This window comes from Falco naumanni, chromosome 3 (assembly GCF_017639655.2).
Source record: "Falco naumanni isolate bFalNau1 chromosome 3, bFalNau1.pat, whole genome shotgun sequence".
NCBI lineage: Eukaryota > Metazoa > Chordata > Aves > Falconiformes > Falconidae > Falco > Falco naumanni.
The window spans coordinates 59891890-59918722 of record NC_054056.1 but is presented as its reverse complement, the minus strand read 5'-3'; the positions used below and the strand labels follow the sequence as shown (position 1 = coordinate 59918722).

The 26833-nt window shown below is 43.4% G+C and overlaps 1 protein-coding gene and 1 long non-coding RNA gene across 13 annotated transcripts in view; one reads left to right on the top strand and one right to left on the bottom strand.

Moving 5' to 3' along the window:
- PIEZO2 (piezo type mechanosensitive ion channel component 2) overlaps positions 1-13637 on the bottom strand; it is a 313781-nt gene extending 300144 nt beyond the window's left edge. For all 12 annotated transcript variants that reach the window (XM_040586706.1, XM_040586713.1, XM_040586711.1 and 9 more), the window contains exon 1: positions 13361-13637. In XM_040586706.1, the coding sequence (XP_040442640.1) occupies positions 13361-13424 (64 nt within the window). In that variant the 5' untranslated portion in view covers positions 13425-13637. The remainder of the gene's footprint in view (positions 1-13360) is intronic.
- On the top strand, positions 13289-14964 carry LOC121084793. The gene is made up of 2 exons (XR_005826870.1): positions 13289-13395; positions 14375-14964. It is a non-coding gene; the product is annotated as an uncharacterized LOC121084793 (long non-coding RNA).
- Positions 14965-26833: the final 11869 nt, after the last annotated feature.

The window sequence follows — 26833 nt, the reverse complement described above, 5'->3', positions numbered from 1 at the left end:
CTATAAAACCCACTACAACAGATTCTGTGAATGACTAGCACCAAGTGTTTCATATATCCAAAATACAAGCCAGCTTTTCAAAACTTGTTTCAAAATAGCCATCCAGCAGTAAAGTAACTACTGCTAAAAGTAATCTGTCAATACTACATAAGATGGAGATCATCTAGGAGAAAAGAGCGCAATACAGAAACATGCAGAACTGATCTTTTTCCTGTGGTTTTAAAACAAATTAGCTGTCAGTGATTTGCAGAATAACAACAAATACTGATTAATTAAAAATATTCAAGTATGTGAACATGATTGCTGGGAAACTAACGCCAATAATTTACTGGCTAGTTGGCCTCTTAGAGGATGCCAGCATTGGACAGTTCTTGAAATGAAGAAGAAATGCTGTAGGTCTTGTATTAATTCATCATTCCATTCATTGCAAGCCAGTGACAAATGACTGTGCCAATGTTACAGAATAACGTTCATTAATAATCAGCACTTCCAGCTGAGAAACACAAGCTTAACCTTTTTGAGCCTTTTAGTGCATATTGTATGTGTTAAGACATGGCAAATCAGAACAAGCCCTACAGACACTGGCTGTGGTTAATTAATTTATTTTTTTTAAACCAAGAATGGAAAATTGCACTCTCTGAGATTTAAGGTACCAATGAGTTTAGAGAAAGACTGAAGAAACAATTCCTCACCGCAGGATTTCCAAGACCCACTGCTATACAGTTTAGAACCAAAACCCAAAAGCTATAACCAGGACATTTTGAAGAAAATACTACTTTCATGTGAGGAGAGAGAGTGTAGGACTTACTGTAAAGACTAGATACTTTGGTCCTTAAATCAAAAAGAGACAGAAGAACTCCTGTAAGTTCTGTCTGGGTACCAACGCTGACTGTTCAGATATAATATCCAACATGAATTCCAACATAAATTTATTTTTATTCATGAACCTTTGATCATAGTACAGAAGTCATAGTGTTTCATTCTTTTTTTTTTTTAAGGAATAATAAAAATTGTCAACATCTACCTTCTCTTTCTCACACTCAAGGTGAAAGAGTTTTTGATCAGATCTCCCTTGTAACATTCAATGTAAGCTTCTGGGCTGTACAAACAGGAGCATACCCAATGGAAGTGGTTATTCCCCTTCACTCAGCCTTCATTAAACCACTGTAGAGCACCATGTGCAATCCTGGCCCCCCTCAGGACAAGAAATATGTTGATAAACTTTAACAGCTCGAAGGGAGGGCAGTCAGGACTGGAGCTTAAAGCCCCATGAGGAGAGGTTGCAGAACCAGGGCTCCTTCAGTCCTGAGACCAGACACCTCCAGGGGCACCCCACAGTAGCCCTCTGTAGCCACAGTAGCCACCTTAAGGGCAAGCTACACAAAAGACAGAGCCCGGCTCTTTACAGATGTGTATACTGAGAGACAATGGCCACAAACTGAAGTCAGAAAGATATAAGAGGGGAAAGTTAAAAAAAAAAAAAAAAAAAAAAAAAAACAAAAACCAAAAAAACCCCACCCCACCAAACAATCACTGTGAGGCTAACTGGAAGAGGTTGTAGACCTCCATTCTCAGAGACTTTCAAAACACAACAGGAACACCCTGAGCAGTCACATTTAAATTCAGTACTGCATTGAGCGGGAGACTGGAGAAGAGACCTCCCGAGCTGCCTGCCAGCCTGAGATGCTCTAAAGAGGGAAACACAGAGACAGACCAGAGCCCATCCTGTAATCACCCCAGAAACCTTGCAGGTGAGCCGCCAACCTCAACTGCTTCAAATGAATGTGTGAGAAACCCAAACTGAGTAACTATGGAACTACTTGTCCCACAGGAGAACATTATTCTTTCTTCTCAGAACAGATGCTAGTTTCAGTGACTTGGCAATCTCATCCTTTTTGGTTTGTGTGTGTGTGTTTGTGGGATTTTTAACTGCTACATTCTTATTTCAGTGTATTCCAACAACGACTAACATGCATTAATTATGCAGGCAGGATACTCTGGTAATGAGACTTTCTTGTTCTTTCCAGTTTGCATAGCCACCTTCTGCAGTTCTAGCAGTTCAGCTGCTTCATCCTCCAGGGTACACTAATGACCATTTGGGTCCTTCTGCCATTTCCTTACTATTGCCAACATAGCTCACAGCTGAGCAGCCAAGCTGTAGGGAGCAGGGCTTGTGTACTGCCTGCCTCTTTTCTGCATTTTAATCTGGACCTCTCAACAGCAAGGGATCAACGGAAGTGATGAGGCCAGCCCCCACTTCCAGACCCTCAAAATGGCAGAGTGGGGTTGTCAAACACCCCTCAGTATGTCTGCACGCTATGATAAAAACGTAGATCTCAGGAGAGGCTTACTGAGGCTGCCAAAAGTTGACAGCGGCTTCTTTCACGTACGGTTACTGTTTCTTAAAGCAATTTTTGCTTAAAATCACAGTGGTACAATAAACTGCAAGGATCTTTTTAACGATACATAAAAAGAGTATGCTTACTTCTGCTTTCAGCAAATTAACAAGGAATGTATTTGTAGAGGTCTTCAAGCAACTGTTGTGCTGTATTGCAGATGACGATGAAAAGCTGTGAGAAACAGGTTTTGATGTTTATGTACACTAATGGGCATGATGATTGAGCTTGTTGACTCAGTTCAATAAGAACAAATGTCTGACAGGTTAAACACTACAGAAGGGTATTTTAAGACACATATCAATAAACTTGTATATATTCACGGTATTTCTTATTTGCCTCAGAGTATACACATAGACAGTGTGTTTCAAGATCAAACAAATCAAAAGGTTAGAACTTGGGGAGGAAAGTTGTATTGGGTCGAGGAAGTGTAAAACAGGGTCAATTTTCTCAGACTTCTTTCACGAGAAAAGCATCACTTGCAGACCAGTGATGGAAAATAAATGTCACTGACCACTAATCCTTCTAAACATTACAGGGCCCATTGTTAAGAGCAACCAGCCACTAAACAAGGAGATTAAGTCAATTATTGGATTTATTTTGAAAGGAGGCGGGGGTACACTTAAGGCTTGTGTGGTACAGAATAAATACAGCTTGTGTGGCTGACTAAGTTTTCCTCCCCCATTGTTTTCTGTGCTGTATCTTTGGGAATATAAAAGTTGTTTCACCTGACATTAGTGAAACAGTGAAGCTCTGAGCTAAGCTGTACGACCTGCCATGCTAACAAGCACAGCAGTAGGCTCAGGTAAGGAAGACCTCCAAACTACACCCCATGGAAATGACAGGCCCCTCCCAAGGAGCAAGAAGGGAAATGCATTTTTCAAGTAATATGGACACATACGTTGTTGCCCAACAAAGACAAAAGGTCCTGATCCATATGGTGAGAAAGGCATGAAAGCTTAGGAAAAGAAAGATGTGTCACATTAGGCAAGAAGGAGAAGCTCATTTATCATAGAAGTAAATCACAGAGTTTCCCTAATCAGCAATTGTATGAAAAATGGTCAATAAAGTATCTTTAAAACCACAGGAGGGGCTTTTGTTCAGTTCTGTTAAAAGAGACCTGATCCGACTTCAGAAGAAAAGAACTAACAAGGTCAGAGAAAATGGGACATCAAAGTCTATATAACAAGAAACATAGTGAAAAGCCTGAACTATGAGATTAAGACCTTTCAATTTAAACATATTTTCACAAACACACAAACAGACATGGTAATGCATTGGGGTGGGGGGTGGGGGTGTGCTCAATTATACATTGCAATGATGAAAGAAAGTGCTGAACTTGATTATCTTTACCAGAAGCTTTGTTTCTAAGAAAACAGCAATGACATTTTATCCAAAGTGGATTTTTAAAAGAAAAAGCTGGTTACAGACTTCCTTTCAATTTAGATAAAATAATCTAGGGAAGTGGTATTTATTATTTACATAGCACTATATTGCAGATACACATGCGTAGCGTTTAGCTAACAAATAAGCGAGATAGAGAACAAAGATCTATGAAGTATGAACTAAATTAAACAGTTATTTGACATGTTAAATGTCTAGAGAAGAAAGAAGGAAAAGAAAGAATCAAAAACTTAATACAGCTTCTCTGGTTGGTGGCACACTTACCACAACAGAATTTCTTTGACTGACAGCGCTACAACCTGAACAAAACAATTTTATAATCTAGCATTTAGAAAAGGTACAAATATTTCTCTACGATTTGTTACCCAGAAGCATAAAATTATTGCCAACAAAGAAAATGTTGATGTTATCAATGACTCGTGCAAAAATGTAGAAAGTAATTATAATTACATGCTTGCAACTGAAAGCACGCTCCTTCTAAAAGATGCCCTGCAATACACGTGCCAGAAAGTCTGGTCTCTGACAAAAGTTTCAAAAGGTTAAAACATACAGGTTCTTTTAGGCTGTTATCTTGTTGAGGTGGATATAAGTATGTACCTGTGTAAAAAAATGTAGCATTATTAAGGAACGCAATAGGACAGAACTTAAAAATATTAAGCACTGAGTGAAGGACTAATGCATTTAGGAACTACATTACAGCTATGAATACTGTTTAACAATACTCTCATAGAAGTAGGCCAACAAAATGACAACATGAGCTAATATTTATTTATGGCAGTAAAATTTTTCTACATAAATCAGGATTTGTGGAGACAAATTTCCCTCGCTTGCCTTGGGTTTATGAATTAATTTATTCTCAGTGACCAGGAAACTGTTATTCTGAAAGATGTCGTAAAAAGCCACAAATATAACAAGGGAAGAAAACCAAAACACAAACAGTTGCAGCCACTATGCAAACGTTTTGCATGTTCCAGACATTTTCCAATATATAAGCATGTATTAAAATGAAATTCAGAGTAAGTGTCACTGTACTTGCTTGCTAGAGATTAACAGGTTATTTCCTAGACAAGTAAACATGCTGTAATCAGCATCACGTTTTACAGCTGGAGATTTACCAGTTTGGAGAAAGGCTTATTTCAGCTTACAAGGTGGGGAGTACACTGGCTATCCAGTATGTTTCGCTGATCATTCCTTTCTGAGCCTTTCCAGTCTCAATCTGCTTTTTAAAAAAGCTAAAGTTAAAGGCTAAACATATCATTGCAACCTGGAATATACAACTAGCAAAAGTAATTCAATGTTCCTCAAATTACCCAGGAGCTGATTTATCTAATAGCATGTCTTTCACCAAAAAGCCATCAGTGTACAGTTTATTGAGTAGTATTAGTGTGACTAGGGAAAAGACAGCACTTGTTTAGCACCTCTCTACCCACATAGAGTTTGCATATCCTTCAACACAGTGAGAATCCAGAACACACACCCTTATCTGTTAAGGAAATAATTTTCAGCCTCCCGTGCAACTCCTGAATAAGGGGCATAACTGACCCTCACTCTAATGCCACTTAAAATACTTTGGGTTTAAGTTATGGTTCTGTCAAGCAACATTAACAAATTAGTGGCTTGGAAACAGTAGACAGGGTATGTAATGTCTGCAGTCCCATGCTTTATAATATTTTGCCAAAAAAGGGAGTGATTAGTACATCACTCACAAACACACACACTCACTTCTTTAAGTTTTACTTCACTTCCAAACGAGCTTCCAAACTGAAGGCTACACGAATGAGCTCAGAGAACTGCTACGCTGCACCCTCTAAGGATTCAAACTGTGAAAGTATAGCATACTAAAACTCTTCATTAATGGGGAAGGCAGATTTACATAATTCTCATTCCTTTCTCTTCAGAACTGGACAATTGATAGGAAACTCAGAGCTGTTAATTTCTACAGCTAATCTTAATGGTTGATTTTATGCCTTGCAAATGTTATTCTAAAGTGTTAGAGTAAACAGAATACTAGACTGTTGTTGATTTAAGTGATTATACATACTTTCTCCCATCCAAAGGATTATTTACTAAAGCAACAAACTGAAAATGAATTAAAGAGCACTCCTTTTTATTCATGGCATGGTTCACCCATGGAATTCATTGCTACAGGATATTATCAAAGCTAACACTGCAGCTCAGCATTAAAGATATAAAAGGAATTAAGATACAGAACAGCAACCTTAATGTGACATTCAGGTTTTCCAGCTGCCTACTGGAGACAGGAAATGGACAGGTGAGACTTTCAGGAGAAGAGGAGAAGTGCATTAATTCAACCACATCCTGAACGTAATGCATCAAAGGATATGCTCCTAACAAACGCACCAAAATAAAGTTAATATATAATTCAACCTGTGCACTTCTTTTTTTAATATTCAAAATCTTAAGCTGTTTTATCTGACAAAATAACCCCTAGCATACCAGTTTCTCTCAGTACAAGTCAGAGGACTCCGTCACTTGTATTCCTGCCAGCAACACCTGCACTTTTTCTGAAAACTGATCTGCATGCTGCCAGCTTCTGATCTGCTTAGCTTCAGAGATCTGTCAAGATGACAGCATGAAGACTTGTGATCACCACAAAAGTAATGTTACAGAAAATTTTTACCCTAGGAAACAAACCTGGATTGATTTAGTTACTAGCATTGATCAATCTGCTGCAGCACAGAAAAAAAAAAAAAAAACAAAACAACCAACCCCAAAAAACTTGCTATACAGCCTTTTACTAGCTTAACAAGTCATACTTACAGTATCTTTAGAACTGCCTAAAGATATTACAAAGTTTTGTACAATCTACTTGACTACACAGGTTTTTTCACTAATTCGCAATTGCTAACATCCATCTTCACGACGAAAAGCAAACAGCCTGTTTAAGCTTAGAGTGCTGCCGTCCAAAAGGAAAAAGTAGTTACTGGTGTTCAAGTGAAGGTTATCCTCAAAATAACATGCTTCAGCTTCGCAAGGGCTATCATTTCAACATCAAAAGAGAAAAAGAGATCTAGAAAAGAAAAGCCAAAGTGCAAACATCCAGCAGCTTCACATGCATGTGAACAAGATTTTACTGTTAGAATTTTACTGTTATGAAGGAGTTCATCATCACTAGTCCCTCTCACATACAACCCATGTCATAATACTCCCTTCCAAGAGTCCTTTTACCCATGATTTCATAATATTCCCTTCCAAGAGCCCTTTTAGACATGACAGCCATTCTGAAGTTGGTCTGCTTTTGCCAGCATTTGCAACTCACTACTCCAACAGACATGCCGGTAAACCTGCACCATAAAATCTAGTTCTTCAGTGGTTAAAACTGTTGCACTCTGTCCCTCCACCCTTTTGTCTAACAGTTTTTGTTTCCCACATTTTGGGACTTTTGGCAAACTCCTTGAGATGAAAGAGCACTGTGGCTACACATGTATGGGTACAATAATGGTACCATTCTCTTCCTTGACCTCCCTCAGAAACATCCTCAGAAAAAAAATGAATCATCTGATCCCAAAATATCTACAGTTCTATCATCTCATGCTATGATTTTGACTGCTGTAATTAGAAAAAAAAAAACCACCAAAACACAAAGAAACCCAAACAAACAAAAAAAACCAAAACCAAACAACACACACACACAACCAAACAGGATATGGCTCAGTGTTTTACTAGGAGACAGAGAGGAATTTCATGCATGACACGATTTGCAACTGATACCTGTGAGCTCCAGCACTACAAATAAAGGATTCAAATGCTTTCCAGTTCCTACAGTTATCAGGCAAGTTGTCCACTTTCTCCAAGTATCTCTCTCCAGTCAGCTGCCTCCCACGGATTTCTGTTCCCAAGTTCAATACTGTCTGTGGAACAAGTTACCTACCAGGCAAGCCCTAAGCCTTACAAATTTATAGGTTTTGGTTTTATCTCATCTTAACCATTAAGTGGATTCAAACCACTTAACAGAACAGTTAGGATAAGTAACTAGAGGTGGTAAGAACATTAGGAGAGACGTTTTATTCCCCCTTTTTCTGGCATGAATCTTTAAATAGTGTTTCCCAGCCTGCGTGCTAGGGGGAAGCAAAGGCAGTCAGCCTGAGATGGCTATTACAGCCGAGCACACAGTGCTTGCAGGCGACTGCTGCCTCCCTGCTCTCCCCGAAACACTTTTCTCTGGATCTTAATTGACCTAAGATGGAAGCCACAGAGATTGAAATTACATTTACTTTCTGTGAACAAGAAAATCTAACCCTGTGCCTACAAGCCTGGAAAACGCTGTTCCTGCAAGGCTGTATCTATTTCTCATTCTTGACATCTTTCACCTGCTCCCACTGAACTGGGCAAAACTTCCTTTAATCAAAGAAGGCAGATAAATTTCTAAACATTTGAAGAGGGGAAGAAAACCTAACAGCCATTTTAGGATCTCTTGTGCAAAGTGACATCCAAGTTAATTAATTTTTTTTTTCAGCACGCTACCCATTAAGGGGTTCCTAGACTTCTTGTTGCTGTGACTGACATTTCAAGAGTGTTCTGGGCTAACAACAGTTTTAAAATGTAACAGGAAGCCTATGTGAACCTCTCTCATGCTGTTCCATATAATTATTTTCCGTACATAATAATAAATACTCCCCAATGCCACCATAATAACAAAAAAAACCCACAACAGTTTGATCATTCTTTCATTCTTTTCAGTAGCTGTGCAATTTCCAAGCATAATAAACAGCACTTTCACTATGCAAAGCTTATCTAAACTTCAAAAATATGTCAGTTTTTTTAATATCCACATATCCATACATCTGTACTGCCACATGAAATGTCACTAAGCAAATTACCCTCTAGTCTGAAAGCTCCTGCATCGCTACTTGCTTTGTCATCACCCTGACATCACCTGCACAGATTGGCACACAAAAATCATTCAGTTGCCTCAAAACTGCAACACAGTGTCATATTGTACCATCATTTTTACGGATTTTAAGCAGCCACCTCCAATAAAATCAAGGATAAGCACCCCCAAAAAAATGAATCCAAGCATGACATGGTTCGCTGCCTCCACAGACTTGTCTTAATATTACAGAATTGTCCAACTTCTATCTACAGAAAATGTGAATAGTACTAATTCAAAGCATCAAAACACACAGGGAAGAACTGATTCTGAAATACTCTTTAAAACACATAATTTTAACAGCATGTTATTACCTGCTAATGTAACAATGCAGATACTTCCCCTCCAAAGTTTTCATCGGTATTTGTTAATTTGGGGATAAAAGTCAAAGAGCACCCAAGCATGCTGGAATCTACCTTTTCCTTCCAAGGCAGGACAAGGACGTCTGTCCCGCTGAGGCACTTCCAACAATTCAATATACACGTTTTTGAGAATATTGTGCATGCTTTAAAAAAAATTCTTTGCAACACATCATTCATACCCTAAAGAGATGACCATTCTGATGAATCACGGCCACTGAAAGGAGAAATAAAAGCAATTCCCACTATTTAGCAGGAGTTCAAAGATCTGGCTTGAAGAAACAAGTGAAAACTTCCAACTAATATCCAAACTCTGTCACCTACAAAAACTCTGAAGTATTTTTTTACCTACCACCACTTACCAAACACTGACACCTGTGCTCCCCCCCCCTCAGCAAACCCCCAACTTTCTAGAAACTCCTACAATTCTTACTTTGTCTGGTCAAATTTCAAGAGTTCAGAAAGCAAGCGTAACTTCTCGGAAGCACTTGGGCCAGGCAGCTAGCTCACCGAAGCAGATTTGCTGATAACATGCAATCCAACAGCATTAGTCAAAAACCAGAGAAAGCTGTCCTCTCTAAGCATTTTTCTTCCCAGCACCACATTTGAAAACAGTATTTTGCTTAAAAGAAAACTAATGAATTGTGTGGCAAGTAAAACAATTGGAAGCAGAATAATTAAAAATTGTTATCAAATGATGTGAAGTGCAACTTTGTGGTTCAAGCCTTTATAAACCAAAGAAAGCAATTAGCAAAGAGTTGTTCTGATGCCTTACTTCAGAGAGACAAATTACATTTTGCATGCTTCAAGTTCATTTGAATAACAAAAAACCGACAGGTTCATGCCAAGGCTCAAGCTTTAAAACACAAAAAGCCCACTTCCCACCATCAGTGCCAAAAGCTTCCTCCATTTTTTTTTTTTTTCAGCATTGTACTACTATGATACAGGAAAATATCACATTGCAGTAATCTCACTAAAAAAAACCAAGCAACAGATCCAACTCTGTCTTATTACAGAACACAGTACTTTATTTGCAAGGAAGTTTCACATTACTGTGAGTTATCATTTAAGCTCTAGGTTCACATCAGACTGAACGTAAGATTTTATCATGAAAATAACATGATGGTGGACTGACTTTGAAGGCATAAACCTAAAATCAGCTTTTCAATCTCAAAAAAAGTCTTTCATTTTATACATATTAAATTTCCCATCTTCAGCAGACACTCGGGACATGTCATTCTTGAGCTTTAAATGGATCCATCTAGGCTTACCTGCACAAGATTACACTCTTCAGAGCTACAAATCTCATCCTAAAAAAAATTCTTATACAGAATTGTGTTTTCTCACTTATTACTAATCAATGCTTGGAAAGTATTTCATACCAGCAAAGACAACTAGCACCAGAATTTAATTTTACTTACTTCTAAAATGAAGTATTTAAAGTATTAAGGATTTGAAGCATTAACCATTTTCCAAGTATTTAAGGAATGATCTTTCAGCTTTGCAGTTGTGTTATTTTTAACGAGTATGCCACAGCTGCCATTGCCCTCCACACACCTCATCAGGGCTCTCCAACCTTGTTACGTTCTACTCTTAGAAACAGAGGAGCACATTATACCACGATAAGAAACAACAGTAATCTAGCATTTTAAAATCATACATGCGTGGATTCTGAACCAAAAGAACAACTCTGTATTTACACTCTTTTGGCACTCTCAGGCACGCTCACTGCCCAGCCACGGGTAGGAGACACAAGGCATCACTGCGCAGTGAGTCCTCAGGGCAGCTTTTCAGCTGTGGATGTAACCTCACCGTAAGTCATACAAAACCCCATCACTGATACATGAACTATACAACACCTTTTTCCAGAAGCCCACAGAACAATTCCTTGATGCTTTGGAAAGGAGGAGAGCATTGGTTGGGGACAACTCAGGTGCAAGATGCAAGAGAAGTGGAGAAGTGAAGCAGGCTGACCTAGGTTTCACCCTAATAAGCACTCTGCTAACAGGTTGTAAAGGGGAAAAGATTTGCAGGCACGGTAAATTAAGGTATGAGAAAAGCTGTTTGTCCATTTACTGATTCCTCTCTTATCCTCTCTCAGATCCAACTGAACAAGATCACTGGGTCCAAAACCAAAAGCTCTGCGGCGGGATTTGTTTCATACTCAGGATGACAAGTCCCCCCTTCAGGTTTTACATTTCAATTAATCTATAGATGAATAAGAATTACAAGCATAAACAATTCATGACAACATCAGTTCTCATCTGTCGAGGTATAACTGCAATGCGAAAGTATCCCTGCATTACTAAATACTGGGAATCGGGACAGCAAAACAATTTTATCTGAACTTGTTTTGATAGAGAAAGAGTTTGGCAAGAACCAGAATAAGCACCTGACAGAACAATACCTCACTATTTTAATACCGCAGCTAGGTATTACGTTATTAGAGTAACATAAGAAAATTCCACCTGAACACAATTTATTTTCTCGAATCTTTCCTTCTTCCCACGTGTCTTTCCAGCAAATTCACCCTCATCCATAACCCACTTTCCCCCAGCTTAAAGAAAATACAGATGGGGCCCCAGAGGCTTTAAACAGGGGGTGCCCTATGCCCAACCCTGGCGCCGAGAAAGCCGCCCGGTACCACCACCCCCGGCGCTGGCGGGCAGCCCCCCGCCCGCCCAGGCACCGCACCCGGTCCCGCAGGGAGAGCCCCAAAGCAGACGGGGCCCCGCGCCCACGGGCCTGCGGAGCGGCGCCCTCCCCGGGCCCAGCGGTGGCCACCAAGCGCAGGGCTGGGCACCTGCGGGGAGCCCGCGGGCTTCGGCAAGGGCGGCAGGGGCGCGCAGGTGCTGGTGACAGCCTGCAGAGCCGCCGCCATCTCGCCCTCCGTACCCATCTCGCCCGCCGACGGCACCCACCGCGTCGCCTCAAGCGAGACGACGGCGGAAAATCGTTTTCACTCCCGACCCCTGAAGGCAGGGGAGGCTGCACGCCGCCGGGCGCCAGGGCGCGACCCGGGTCCCGCACGCCTCTGGCGGGGCTGAGGACGGGGGCCGCGTCCTCGCTCCCGGAGGAGCGGCGGGGGGCAGCGGAGGGCACCTGGGGCGACAGCGCGGGGCACCTCCCGGGCGGCGCGGAGGGAGGGTGCTGAAGGGGAGCGGCGCTGGCCGCGGGGCTCGCCAAGGGCAAAGCCCCAGGAAGGCTGCGTGTGCCGCGGGGGGCGGACAGCGCTGACCCGGGGGTCCGGCGAGGCCGCACGGAGGGCTGCACCCCCGGGACGGCAGGCGGCCCCCGCGCCGCCCAGCGCGGCCGGTCGGGGGCTGCGGCGGCCGGGACCGGCCCGGGGCCCCGCGGCGCCCGCGCGAGGCTGGGCCCGCACCGCTCCGCTGGCCGCGGGGGATGCGCGGCGCCGGGCTGGCCGCCGAGGGGGTCCGTCCGCGCCCTGCGGGGGGACACACCACCCCCGGCACCCGCTTTCCCTCCTCCCGCCCCGGCAGGCACCAGCCCCTGCCGCGGCCGCCCGACCCGCCCTCCGGCACCGCGGCTTTCGAGAGCCGCCCGTCGTCCTCCCGACCTAGCGGGTAATCCAGCTTGCTCCGAGTTTTATGTTTAAAATCGCGCCGAGGGGATGGATTAATACCAACATATTCACCCGTGGCTGGACACGGCAGTTCTCCATCCAAAAATGACTCGTTTCCTGGATGGCCGCCTGCTAAGTAACGCGCTTTAATAAACGGAAATTTCTTTCTCTCAAAATACTGAAAATCTGCCTCCTGAAAACCTCCGCAAATCAGAGATCGCTCCTTCCGAAAGACGCTTGCTCCTCGCTTTGACGGAGCACCCCCGAAACCCTAACACGGCACATGAACCGGAACGCCTGGAGGGCGAGCACCGAGCCACGTCCCCCGTCCGTCCTCGTGTCGTCCGTCCGTCCGTCCCCCCCCGCACGCCTTCCCCGGGGTTGCGGGGCGCCGCGAGACCCCGCCGCAGTGTTTGCGGGCGAAGGGCCCCGCAGCCCCGCGCGCCGGTCCAGCAGCGCCCGCCACACGTGCGGCCCCGGCCCCCGGGCGCGCAGCCACGCAAAAACTAGTAACAACGTTAACGGCAACAACAACAAATATGTAAGAGATCAGGGGTGCGCTACGGAGCCTGAAGTTTCCTGGGGAAATAGCGGAATGTGGGAGCAGCCGCGAGGAAAGATTGCCGAGCGCCCCGCGAGCCGCCGGCCCGGCGGGCTGCGAGGACCGGTCCCGCGGCCCCGGGACGCCCACCCGCCCGGCGACCCACCGACGGACGGAGGGACGTACCGGCAGTCAGGCACACGGGCAGGAGCAGCCGGAAGGTGAGCCCGCACACCACCTCGGTGGCCATCGCGGCGGGGCGGGGGTCGCGGCCGGCCGCCCGGAGAGCCGTCCCTCTCTGCGCGCCACCGCCGCTCCTAGGTCCGCCGGTGCGCGGAGCCGCCGCGGCGGCGGAGCATCGCTCGTCCCCTCCCCGCCTCGCCTCAGCCGCGCCGCCTCACGCTTCCCGCCGCATCCCGGCGGCAGCCCATGCAAGCAGCGCCGCGTCCACCCCCGGCCCGGGGCACGCACACGCCCCCCCACCTCGGGGCTCCCCCCACCGCCCTCCTTCCTCCGCCGGCAGCGCGGACCGGCCCCCCCCGCCCGCCGCCCTCGACGGCGCGGGCCCAGCCGGCGGCACCACACCGAGCGCCCCGCGCCCCGCGAGGAAACTTCCCCGCGCCCCGCCCCGACGGGGCCGGACCGCCGCCAGGGGGCCGGGCGCGCCTCCTGCCCCTGCCCCTCCCCCCGGCTCCTGTCCCCCGCCCCTGCCCCCCCGACCCTGCCGCTGCCCCCGGCTCCTGCACCCCGACCCTGCCCCCCGACCCTGCTGCCTACCCATGCAACCAGCCCTCTTTCCCCTGCTCCTGCCCCCCGCCCCTACCCCTGCCTCCGGCTCCTGCCTGCCGCTCCTGACCCCTAACCCCTGCTCCTGCCCCTGTCCCCTGCGCCCTGCCCCCGGCCCTGCCCCCATTCCTGCCCCCTGCCCCGCCGCTCGGCAGCGGCCGCTGCCCGCGCCCCTCTGCTCGCGCAGCCCGGCCTGCCACCGCGCTGCCACCCCCGGCTGGCTCCTCTTCGGCACTTGAGACTTTACAGTTTCTCCTTAACGCTTCTTTTTGTGTTGGTTTTTCAGAGTTTTTTTCCTGGAATATTTTTTTACTTGATTTTTCTGATTTTATTTTTCGTTTGGATTTTTGCTGTTTAGTTTTTTTCTTGAGTGGGGGGGAACAGTTTTCTCTAATTGTTCATTTCTCACCCCAGGTTTCAGCAGCACATTTAGGGCCACAAGAAAATTGGTGCCTGGAAAAAAACAGATCTTCGGTCGCTGGAATGTATTTGACTTTTCTGGAAAGCTTTTTACCCTTTAAAACACAGTGCTGGTTAGAAAGTGCTGTGGGTTTAAAGGGGCAGTTTCAAAGCTCAGCTGGTGCATCCCTGGGTGTCTGCTGAATACACCTCATCATTGGGGTTGAAATAGTGACGCTGTGAAATAGAAAGTTGTTAATGTTGTTATTCATACAAGTAAATGTCCATTTAAACTTCGGCAATATATTGCAGTCCCTCCCACTTAAATGAGGCACATTTGGACAGAAAATCCACGCCGTGGGGGCAGTGCTGGAGATAACTCTTCAACCTCGTGAAAGATCTGGAGAAAGTGGGAGCAGTGACCCTGGGGTCCTTAACATCCATTCTCAGTGTTTCCTCCTGGTGAAGGACCTCATCCAGTCTTACTTCAAACCTAGTAAGACTTAGAGTTGCTCTTGAAGTCCTGGCTTGTTAATTTTTATAATTGCTGAAGCATCCTTTGCTTTGATGTGCTTTTAAAAAAAATAAATTAGTAATAATTTGTATCCTTGTTGCAGAGAAATATGCTTGTAAACATGAGTGTGACTCACAGGAAAATACAAAGGGTATTTTAAAGAAAAAAAAGAAAACCTTTGTGTTCTGGAGGTTCAAATGACGTGTGTTAAGCCATGCGGACAACTGATTTTTGGTTTTTGAATAATGGCAACTATTCAGATATTCAAATATTATATAACAGGCTGACTCTGATACTAGTATATTGGGAAAGTAAAGAACGCCAGGCTTACAAATATGAAAATGCTCAGGGAGGCTAAGAAAAATCAACTACAGATGCTAATTCAATGTGCCTAACGGGTTCATTTACAGGACCCGTATCACAAAGAGCCCAAGCCTCCTCTGAGGAGGTATGGCCGTTTCACACTCGGACAGGAGTGTGTACATGGAGTTTAAACACAACATCGTCTGTGCTAACAGAGGTTTGTAACGAAGCCCTGTCCCAGTGATGCCTTAACTTGGTGGTAGTGGTGCACATCCTGGGGACATGGCTCCCTCCCTTCCCACAGGCGGCCTGGCCCTGCTCACCTGGATGTACCAAGCCTGTGTATTTGATTCTCAGTTTTCTGGCATAGGTGTCGGTACGTATCGATCTTTATGAATATGCCTAGCAATCATGTCTGTAGATGGCAAAACACTCAGATCGAGTAGTACTTCATCTGCTAATGAAGTATCTGACCAGCATTTTTTTAAGACCGCAGGATCTGTCTCAAAGACTGAGGGTTTCTGAGGAAGCTCACCCCGCCTTAGAGGCTACAAACCAAGCAGTTAATAGGAGTAGTCTGTATGTGTAGGATACACGCATAGCTGAAATATTCTGGGCACTTTGGCAGCACATTTTCAGATATTGATTGGGTTTTTTATTCAGTCATTCAGATTCACTAAAGCAAGGATAAAGTATTCATTACTTTTATAGTACAGTTACCAAATTGTTTGCTTCCCGAAGCACTGATTTTATTCTGCTCATTAGATTAGCCCGTTCCCAATATTTAACGTTCACAAGGTATGAAAAGCGGAGCTAAAGTACACGTACCGAGTGGCTCGTTACTGCCTGCCAAACTGCTCATCCACTACAGGATCTGTGCAGCCGCAGTGCCACCTTTTGGCTAAAAAATCTTTCGTGTAAATGGCAACATTTTGTCCCCACCACGGCCCGGATTTAACTGTTTGCATACACATAATTTTGAGAGAACAACGAGACATCCGTGGTCCAAACATACCGCTGGAGGGGTAAGAAGTATGAAAAAACATAGGCGAAGCCTGGCCAAGAACCCTGTGCACCTTCCATAGTTCAGCTGTTGACAGGGACAGTAAATGCATTTAACTGAAAATTGGAGGAGCGCTATTAGCCAGCATGGAAATAGTAAAGCATAGGACTCTGGTGCAAACAGGCAATACAGGAAGAGAAACTGAATTAATGGGGAAAGTGTCTGTTGAATTAAGTGTGCATAATACAGAACGATGTCTAGAGGATATCCAGGAGGTTATTTAGCTGATACCAGTCTGCAAGTGACACAAAAAGCAATTTGAATATAAAGCAGGAGGGCTGCTTCTTCCCTAAGGGCATACAACCCGGTGAAATCCCACTGTGGGCCATACAGTTTTTCTCTTTCCCTCTGCAAACCGAAGGAAATGCAAATTCTACAGCATACAGTAAATGTGCTAGCAGTGGACGAAGCAATCTCACCACCTACCAGTATTTCTTCCCCTTATCAACTGCCTGAATCCCAAACCCCCGTTACCAGGTCTGGAACACCTTAGGTGAAAACATTTTAGCAGTGGGGAGGTTGGGGAAGCCTTAATGAAGAGAAGGAAGAAGAATCTGCATTTATAAAAAAACAGACTTCAGCTGTGAAGAGATTTGATCCACCTCACTGTAATGCCTTTCCTGCAGCAATAACTTGGGGAAAATTTTGAGAAGCATTGTCCCTACTGCATCCAATATGCAAAGTGAGTTGCAGTTAATAGAGTTCAGAAGCCAAGAGAGGCACTGGGGGGGGGGGGGGGGGGGGGGAAGTCCAGAATAAATTGCGTCACCGATTCTATTAGGTAGAACATAATCAATTAGAATTGCTGATTGAAATTACCTGTTTCAAGCTGGCTGATTGTCCAAAATAGTGCATAGGAACATTTTCTATTTGCACAGCTATCTTATTTGTTAGTCTGTTTGAATCATGAACTCATGGCATTGTTCTAAGATCCACAGACTGGGGATAACATAATCAAGGGCTTGTATATGGATAAACATATACACATATGTGTGTACACACACACACAATCATACAGTTGGTGAGCTCCATAAATGAGTGCTGAACTAGCTGAACAAATAGAACTCTTTTATACAAAGAAGTGGCAAGGCAGTAAGTCCCTTGGAGAGGCAGGAGAAGTTACTGGAGCCCTTTCAGGCCAATCACTGCTGTACAAAGCTGGTTTATATTTGTTATTCTTACAATACGGGAGTCCTGCTTTGGGGACCTGTGGGAAGGAAATGGCTTTAACATTTACAGTGATGATTAACTAGTGTGTTATATCTCTTGATCCATGCTCCCTAAGACTACTTGAAAACATCCTGCTCCTCTCACCTATCCTGGAAGTCCCCCTCCTCCTCAGCCCTGTCAGCAGCTGGGGGAACGGCCTGCAGTGGCACACCAGGAGTCAAGCGATTCAGTTTTTCAGTTTAGTTCACGTCCAGCTTTGACTGAAGCTGTTATTGTTCGTTTCCAGCATGAAGTCAGCTACACTTCAAAATAACATTCAAGTTCAGTTCTGGTTCAAGAGAAGCTAAAAAAAACAGTTCCAACTGACTTTTGGTTCAGAGTCAGTTTAACTCCCCAGTACCAGCAGTAGTCAGTAACTATTTCATCCTCTTAAATGATGAGCTTGTCTTGCCTTACAATAAAGAAATTCATTCCCCTCAAATGTATGCTGAGTAGGCATCCTTAGAAATGTTTAGCTGCCTCATCAGAGCAGGAAAGTTTCCTAGGACCCTCCAGATTTCCCCCATGCTTCATTGATCTTCCATTCATTAATCCATAATTTCACCACTCGTTTCAGCTGAGTTAGAACTGGGCACAGGGTTTGCAGAAAACTTTCTAAAATCAGATGCATTACTGAAGGTGTGATTTTCCTCCTCTCCTAGCCTTTGTTAATCTGCACCATTTACGTCACAGGGTCTGTCTAGGATTTTTTGTCTTGCACAGTAAACATCTATTTATAGAAACCCTTGCTGATTGCTGGTCTTGTTCTGCTGGGTTTTACAATCTGATCAATTAGGAAGCATCAAAACATTATTATCTTTACCTGAGAATAATGTAAAATGCAATAGGAGAGATTTGTTGCATGTGTAAACAGTTCTAGTTTGGTCACATTTTGTAGGACATTGAACCTGGCAGAATCCAAATGGTATGTCAAGGCACCATTACCTTTAGCTGCAATTAGAAAAGAAATCTGTTGTTGACTACCGAACACTTCTGTATATATCAGAAATTAATCATTAGGGGCAGCATTCATGAGTCTTTAAAAAAATTGAATTGTCTAGTGGTCAGTGCAGAAGACTAAAAAAACAGAGCTGCTGACCGAACTGATGCAAACACATCCTCAAGCTCCTCCCGCATGCATCGTGTTGCTGAATCAGCAATACAGGAAAGCTCTTCAAGATCCATGAATGAGAGAGCCCAGACAAGGTGAAAGTGGGGTCTTCTTATGGAGCCGTGACATTACACACCTGTGAATTCACTCATATCAGGAGCAAATTTTAGCAATTGTACATGAATTATGTTTGCTTCTTTCAAATCAGATAAGTTTTAGCAGGTGAGCCACTGTTTTGCTTGCTTGCAAGTTTCTGTTCTTGGAAATATAAGATAGGTTCCACAGTGAAGGATTATTAGTACTATTAATGCTTTCTAATTACATTATTCGTATTTTAAGATTTCTGGGGGAAATTATGCCAGGGAATTTTAAGAACCACTCCTCAGTAGTAAAAAAAAAAAAAAAAATGTTAGAAAAAATAATTGTAATTCAATGTGCATGGTTACCTGCCTACATGTAATCACATGTTGTTACATTGAAAGAATTTTGAAAAGGATCATCCAAAATCTGGAAGGATTGTTCAATAAACAATGAACTATGAATTTTCCCCTGCCTAAGAGTCCAAACATGAGCAGATTCTCAAATAAAAAACAGGCATGTCACATAATTAAAACTGTCTAGTACAAGAGCATAGCTTGTCAAAGATTAATTTTCAATCTGAAAAAAAATACAAATAATAAACTTCCTACTTGTCACTGAATAAAAAGTAACCATTTAGGGTAATTGTTAAATACATTTACATTTCAAGTATAGTTTTAGAAAGATTTTATAACAAGCATGGAACAATAACATAAAATGCATTTATCCTTGGTTATGCTCTGTAAGTGAGATTATTGGCTTGACTGTGGCTAATTATAAAGTGATTATAAATTACACCTTTAAATTAAACAGTTCCAAGATAGTCCCATGCAGATAGTTGTAAACACACAGCTATGCAACAGATCTGAGCAAGCTGGAATGAAAGCACAAACATTGCTCTGGACTCCTTTGGTAATGGCTGTCAGCTTTGCTCTGCTGCGGTGGTGATGTGAGTTACATTCGGTTTAGTAGCCGGTGGAGAGCCGGGCCTTTGCATCACAGAAGCACCGTGGCAATTTACACTTCTGCTGGCAGCATCAGCTCAGAGCAACGAGAAATGAGGCTGAGCAGATCCCAAAGCACACTGGACCAAACCCAGAATTCTCCGTGGAGCAGTATAACACTAAAATAATAGATTTATTACCCAAGTGAAAGAGCAGACGTTGCGGCACACACCTGCGTTTCAGCCAGAACTCCTTCCTCCAGCTGAGCCTACGCAATCAAGGAAACCACTGACTCCTCCAGGTCCTCAGACCCAGTTTAGGCTGACTGTGACTGAAATGCATCGTCCCTGAAAGCTGGATAGTGGGCAGGTGTGTCCCGAAAGCAGTCTTCCTCGCTCACTTGGGACTCACGGGCAGGGAGCACTCCCTTCTAGTGAGACAATAAAGCGCCTCCAGCCTGATGGTCCGTTTTCAGTTTCCCCACATCTCTTTCACCTCAACCCTCCCCGCCTTTCTGCAGTCTGCTGTGGCAACACCCTCTCTCCAAAAGGACTGAAGCACATCCTCTCCCTTTTCTTCCCTTTAAACGGACGCTGGAAAAGTCCTTATGAACTCCATCTGTGTTGTTACCACACCTTGGGCAGCCTCAGACAGCTTCACAATGTAAGGAGGCAGGGGGGAGTTTTGGATTGGAAAAGGGAAGTGGCTTCAACAGGGCTCTGCTAGGAAAGCTGCTGTCCTCCCTTAATTATGGCATGCCTCATCCCCATTGCCTAACGGGGAGCAGACACACAGCCCTTCCCCTCTCACTCTTTCTTATTTTTCTGTCCCTGCAGGATAAAGCTCCTTGAGAGAAGCCCTTAGCAACCAAATGAGAAACTGGGCTGGGAGGGGACGGGACAAATGAGGAAGGGACGGGAAGGAAATGGTTTTGTGTGCATGTGTTTCATGCCTGTCTTAGGTAGGAAAGAGGGAGTCAAGAAGTAGGAGAGGAAGTCAGCTCATGAATAGCTCCAGGCAAAAGAAAGAATACCTGGCAGCGTTGCTCTGTACAGCATCATACATTTTAAAGTAATTTTTTTAAACTAACACATTTGGATAGAGGTATCTCTCCCCAGAGCAACCAACAATGGAAAAACAAGTAACAATGATTTTCCATTCCAATGACCAGTGCTATAATTAGGTAATAATGTTAGAAATTTAGTCCACTTTGAGGTGAAACGGGAAGTCACACATGTTGCCTGACAGCTAAAGAAAAAAAATTACTCTGTTAATTCATTCATGTGAACTATTTCTGCGATCAGACAGACATTTCTTTAGTAATGAAATTTCAGTAACTCCAAAGAATTATCACTGAACTAAGGACAGAGCTTCAAGCTGAGCTCTCAAAAATCATGTTACACCAAGGGCCGTACAGCTACCCCCTGCTCACATCTTTGATGTCCTGGACAATGGGCATGGACTGCAAACTCTGCTTCAAGCCAAGAAGTCAAAGCTGGCAAAGGGCACACATGTCAGCCAAGGTGAGAAAATCTTCAATGCCACTGCTTGTAACACATCTGTTTCATGGCGCAAGAGGGTAAGTTTGTCTTAGAATTCATAAGAGGAAGAATGCTGCTGGAAAAGGAATACAAAACATAGGCAGCACATGACTGGAGTGCACAGGATGGAATCCTAAGTAATATCTTTGTTTAAAAAAAGCTCAATTACAACTCTTCATTCAGACCCCAGTTTGATTCCCCATTGCATTATATACAAAAAGTAAAAATGCAAGGAATCTAATATCATCCCCTCTCTACAATGAGAGGGAACAGTTGCACCAGGGGAGGTTTAGATTGAATATTAGGAAAAATTTCTTCACAGAAAGGGTTATCAAGCATCGGAACAGGCTGCCCAGGGAAGTGGTTGAGTCACCATCCCTGGAGGTATTGGAAAGGCGTGTAGATGTGATATTTAGGGACATGGTTTAGTGGTGGACTTGGCAGTGTTAAGTTACAGTCAGACTCAGTGATCTTAAATGTCTTTTCCAACCTAAATGATTCTATGATTCTATATGTTCTTATGGTCTGGGGTGCAAACTGTGCAATTGATGCGGGCATGTGACCAGGAAAAATATTTTGGATCCCACATAGGCATCCCCAAGCTGGTTTCATTAAGTAGTAGTAATAATAATAATAATAATAATAATAATAATAATAATAATAATAATAATAATAATAATAATAATAATAATAATAATAATAATAATAATAATAATAATAATAATAATAATAAATTCAACAGAATTTTAGATGCAGCCCTGTTTTTAGTGTTTTACAATGGTAGCTAGTGGAGGTTTCTTTCATTGCTTCTGAGTTTTTTTTGATCATTATCCAAAGATGTAACACTTTCCATTTGCCTTATAGACAGAGTATAAACAAAACGTTTTGGAATCCATTCTGGGAATAGATCCTCTAAGCTCAGTATTGTGGACGTGTACCTGCCCTTGTAGTTTCTATTATGTTATCCCATTAACTCTGTATTTTTCTTTTCCAATTATATTTCTGCACTCGAAATTACTAAAATCTATCTGAAAAGAAGACAATAGTAACTGAACACTGTTGGATCTGCCCAGTAGAGATGGAAACGCATGGTTTAATACGGCAAGTGGATTTAATTTGTGAGTACAGTTTGTTATCATTCACAGCAGGGTCAAGTCCATCTTCAGAGGAGCACAAGGGGCTCCACAGTATCAGGTTCAAATGTTGTTGTGCAGCGTTCTAGCACTGTGGGATTTATAAACCAATTGCTCAGTTGCTTTTTTAATTCTGCAAGAGAGTGTGCTGGGATTCAGGCAATGCATGCGTGGCAGAGCCATGAGGCATCTGTCTGCAAGTGGCACAAACAGCAGCAAAGCAGACACAAGCCATTGCATCTGTCCTACTCCTGCAGGGTTTGTGTAGGTGGTTCACAGCCCCCAAACACTCACGTAGCATCAGCAGTGAGGCCAAAGGATCTGCACCAGTACACCTTCCCAGATGCTTATGCTGGTGCCCAAATCACTGCTTGCATGGTTACTTGTTCGATTATTGAAGTGGGCACATGTAAAGATTACATCTGTGCTAAGTTTCACATACAAATGCCCTATGGATGTTTTCACCGCTCGGGAGCCCAATCTTCCAATAAAGTTAACAGAGAGCTGCAGGCACCTCCAGAGGGCAATCCAGAGCATATAATTAGATGGCAGCTGAGCTCCTGTTTTGGGAGTGCAGTTTTCTTCTCTGAAGGTGCTCATCTTTCCCTCCACTGACTCCTTAAGAAGACTAGAGGGATGACAGTGAGTGCCCTTCTTGGGTTACATGCCCACTACCAGCCCTCACGGGCAGCAGGGCAGCAGGCAGCCAGGACTCCCCAGCTCCTATGCACAGCAGCATCCTGTGCTGTAAGGTTTTCCATCGTTAGCCTAGAGCCCTAAATACCTGATATTGGGCTGTACAAACATGCCCCTTGAATCCTTGCCTCTCCTTGATCAACTCAGCTCAGCTGGAAAGAGAAGTCAGCACATCTGCCATCAAATATGCAACAGTGGAGGAGAACTGGTTTTGATCAGCCCAGAGCTGCATACACAGTTTAGTTAGGACATTAAAGAAATTCCTGAATTTAGAGCAAACTGTCTTATAAGGGAAAATTAAGCTTAGTGGCATAGCATTGTCCAAGTGTGTATTTCACCTAGGCAGGCAAGCTGATGACTATGTTGGTTTTGGTTTTTTTTTTTCAAAACTCTGCATGGACTTTATGCAAATTGCAAATAGTCAACATCCCATTGATGAATCTCACTATGTAATTTGCATTCACTTCTTCAGCATGTTCAGAAAACGAGCACAATGACATTTTACTAAAGATCAGTTGCAATATACTGTCCCTTTTCTACAAGTTTCCTTCAGAAGAGAGACAAAAGCAATTAAAAAAATAAAAAGTCCTGCTTGCTGTGATACAGGGACTAGAAAGACAAAACAGAAAAGACAGAGTGAGGAATGCCCATAAAAAATAAAATTTTGTTATTGTCATTGTGTGGTTGGTTGTTTCTTTTCCATAAGGAGGGACACAGTTGAGCATAAGGCTAAACTTTATAGTTAATCATCTTATCCAAGGTGATAAAACCATGTTGGCTTCTGCAGTTAACAGACACAAAAGAGTAACCCAGTCTAAACACTATCACTAGTCCCCTTGGACACCAAAACACAAATAAGAAATATTAACAGGCTCAGTATAGGATTTGGCCTAGACCTGGGACTGGTGCCTCCAGAACTATCTGGAAATATCTGGCTCAGCCGCTCTGAGCACAGAGTGAGAATGAGTTGCTTCAAATATCATGTGAATTGGAGGCAGAGCTGAGCTTTAATGTTCTAGGGACAAGGCAGAAAGATCTACTCCTTGCCCTCCCCTTAACTCCTCCTGTCCCTTGCATTTACAAGTATACAGAGGAAGGGAAAAGTCTTTCCCCTTCTTCCAGTCTCTTCTATGTATTTGCAAAATACCCACAAATAGCTTTGCAGTGGTTGTGTTCCAGGCTGTTCTCTTCTTACTGTTTTCCATACCCATATCAAAGTGGCTTCTGTTTGTTTGCAATCGGAGTACAGAACTAAAACCCATGGAGGAGGATAGGAACTCTGACTGGGATCAAATGTTTTATTAAACATATGGTACATGTCTCTTTGCAGAGGAAAACATGCTAGATAAGAGGAATGAACTTCAGTTTCTATTTAGAGAAATATTTTCCCTTGTTATGTCCTGTCTTTGCTTTGTTTTGAAGCTTTCTCCTAGCAAGAAAATCTTTTACAAAGGCAGTAATCAAATGGCTCATTGCAAAACTTATAATAGCACAAAAAGCTGTGAAATTACTCAAAAGCATATTTTAATAATAAAATAGCTATTATCAATATAAAACTCATGCCTGGTATAGTTATTAAACCACTATTGTGTGGAAAACATCAGTTCTCTTACCTAAAAATGTACTTGTAAAGCAGTCTAAAAATAGGAAGCGAATTCTCTATGAACCATGTTTGGTTTGTACTTTCCCTGCATACAGGCAGGAGTATTTAGTGAAACACCTGCTTCTAAATTAGTGCAGAGCTTCCAGGTGCCAGTGTAAACTGCTACCTGAGTGTAAGAAAGTCATGACAGGCATACTTAAGGCTGAGGCCAAATTTCTAGAAGCAGATTGTTGTCTAACAGACAAACTGCTCAAGCTGCAGGGGCAGAAATAATTCCAGTCCTTTTGTGTGTCTGTGTGAAATATGTATCACCTTGGAGGAATCGCTTATCTAGGAGGGGTATATGCCATCCATCACCTCTGCAGTAATGTGGCTTGTTTGCATGGAGATGACAGGGTTTGTTGTGAGGCAAAAGTCTCTGAGCCTCCCATCTTCTCCCGTTCCTGCTTGTCTCATTCACCCAGTCACAGATCTGAAGCTAACACCCCCCCAAAATACAGATGGCCAACCATCAAGGCATACAGGTAGCACGTAGAGTTCAAACCCTAAGCAAACAGCCCTGCGCTACTGTGACTCTCCATGATGAGCTGCTGCAATAAGGCACAAAAGCTGCTGACACGATCAGCAGTCACGCTGTACAGGCCATGCTAGGACCGGGGCTGCCGGATCCAGTATTACAGTAAGAGTTACATTTATGTTCTTGCAGCACTTATACTCAGAGACCATCTAGTCAAGATCACAAGGCAGGAATGGTTTAGCCTTGACATCACTGGCAATTCTAAAATTGAAAAGGGTTTGTTTTTTTTCTCCCTCCCTTAGAGAATTATTCCCACTATTTTCAAGGAACTGTCATTTCCTGTAAAATAATGTTTATGGTGGCAGGCTCTCAGTCTTTCTGGTGGTTTTTTTCACAGGGTTATGATTTATTGTAGCTGTTCTTTGTTCTCTGTTTTTTTCTGACTTTCAGCAGGGCTGCCCTATGCCTCTCAAAACTGCAGAGATTTTACAGTAGAGTGGCTCAGAGTCATTTCAATCTGTTTAAATGAATGCTGAAAACTTCATCAATCTTCAGTGCCCATTTTAAAGAGATTGTAAGATGAACATCAAAGGAAGAGGATGTTCATATTATGACCCCTTTCCACGCCCTCATCTTCCCCTCCGAAATCACTGAGCATTAAAGCATCTCCATGCCATGGAAACGTTTGTTTAAATCAACAGTCTGTGAAACCATGCTAGCTGCCTCTCAGTTTGCTGCTTTTCCTTAGATCTTCCCATAGCCACCCCACATCCCGATCACCATTAGGTCCATACAGATGGGTAGTGTTCAAGCCACACACATCCACAATGGAAAGACAAAAAAACCCAAAGGAAGGTGCTAAGGACATTGGCATGACATAATAGATTCCTGTTACCAGGTGGCTTAGTTCCACCTCTACCTCATGTTTTTTGGATGAAGTTGCTGCCCAGTTGTAAACATAAGGCACAGAATGTCAGAATTTAGATCTAGATCTAAGTTTCCTTGAAGGAATTTTTATCAGCATGCTGGGTTAATCCCAACCAGAAACCAACAAACTACATGAACCTGCTTCTGAGAATAAGGAGACGCCTTGGCACTTTCAAATCTTCTAGGCTGCAAAAGCAGCAAGATGAAATTATTTGACCCGCTCACGCTCCTTGTTAGTAATGTACTTTCCAATGGCTGCAGAAAACTATAAGAATTGCTTATGGTGGCAAAACACGTGCGATTCAGTAATGCAGTTTGTGGTCACCAAAAGGAAAACAATGACTTCAGGGGACAGGTTATGGCTCAAAGACATGAAAGAAACACAAGTTCTGTGCTTGCCCCAGGAGATAAAATATTCACCAAAAACATATTGTGACCAGCAGCCTACTGGGGCTGAGATACCAAGTGCATTGGGTCATGAAAGGTGCTGACAGCATCTCCCCAGAACGTGGAGTTAGGGGGAGTACAGGCATAATGTTAAGTTTTTACTAGGAAACACAGAGACAGCAGTCAGTGTTCTCCCACATCCCCTCTGCTCTCTCTCACAGACACTTCCTTTGTCTGTACCAGCTGGGTTGTTAACAGAATATTGTTTTTCATTCCACTTCTCCTCCCTTTGGGCTTTCTATACTCTTGGTCACAGAGAAGAAGGTAAATAAACCTTTTTAATTATATAGACTGTCAGAATTTTTCCATTCTCACCCAATTTATTAGGGTTTTTTTGTACTTCAAATTTCTTTCTAACCCCCTTCCTTTACACTTAGCATTTCTCAGT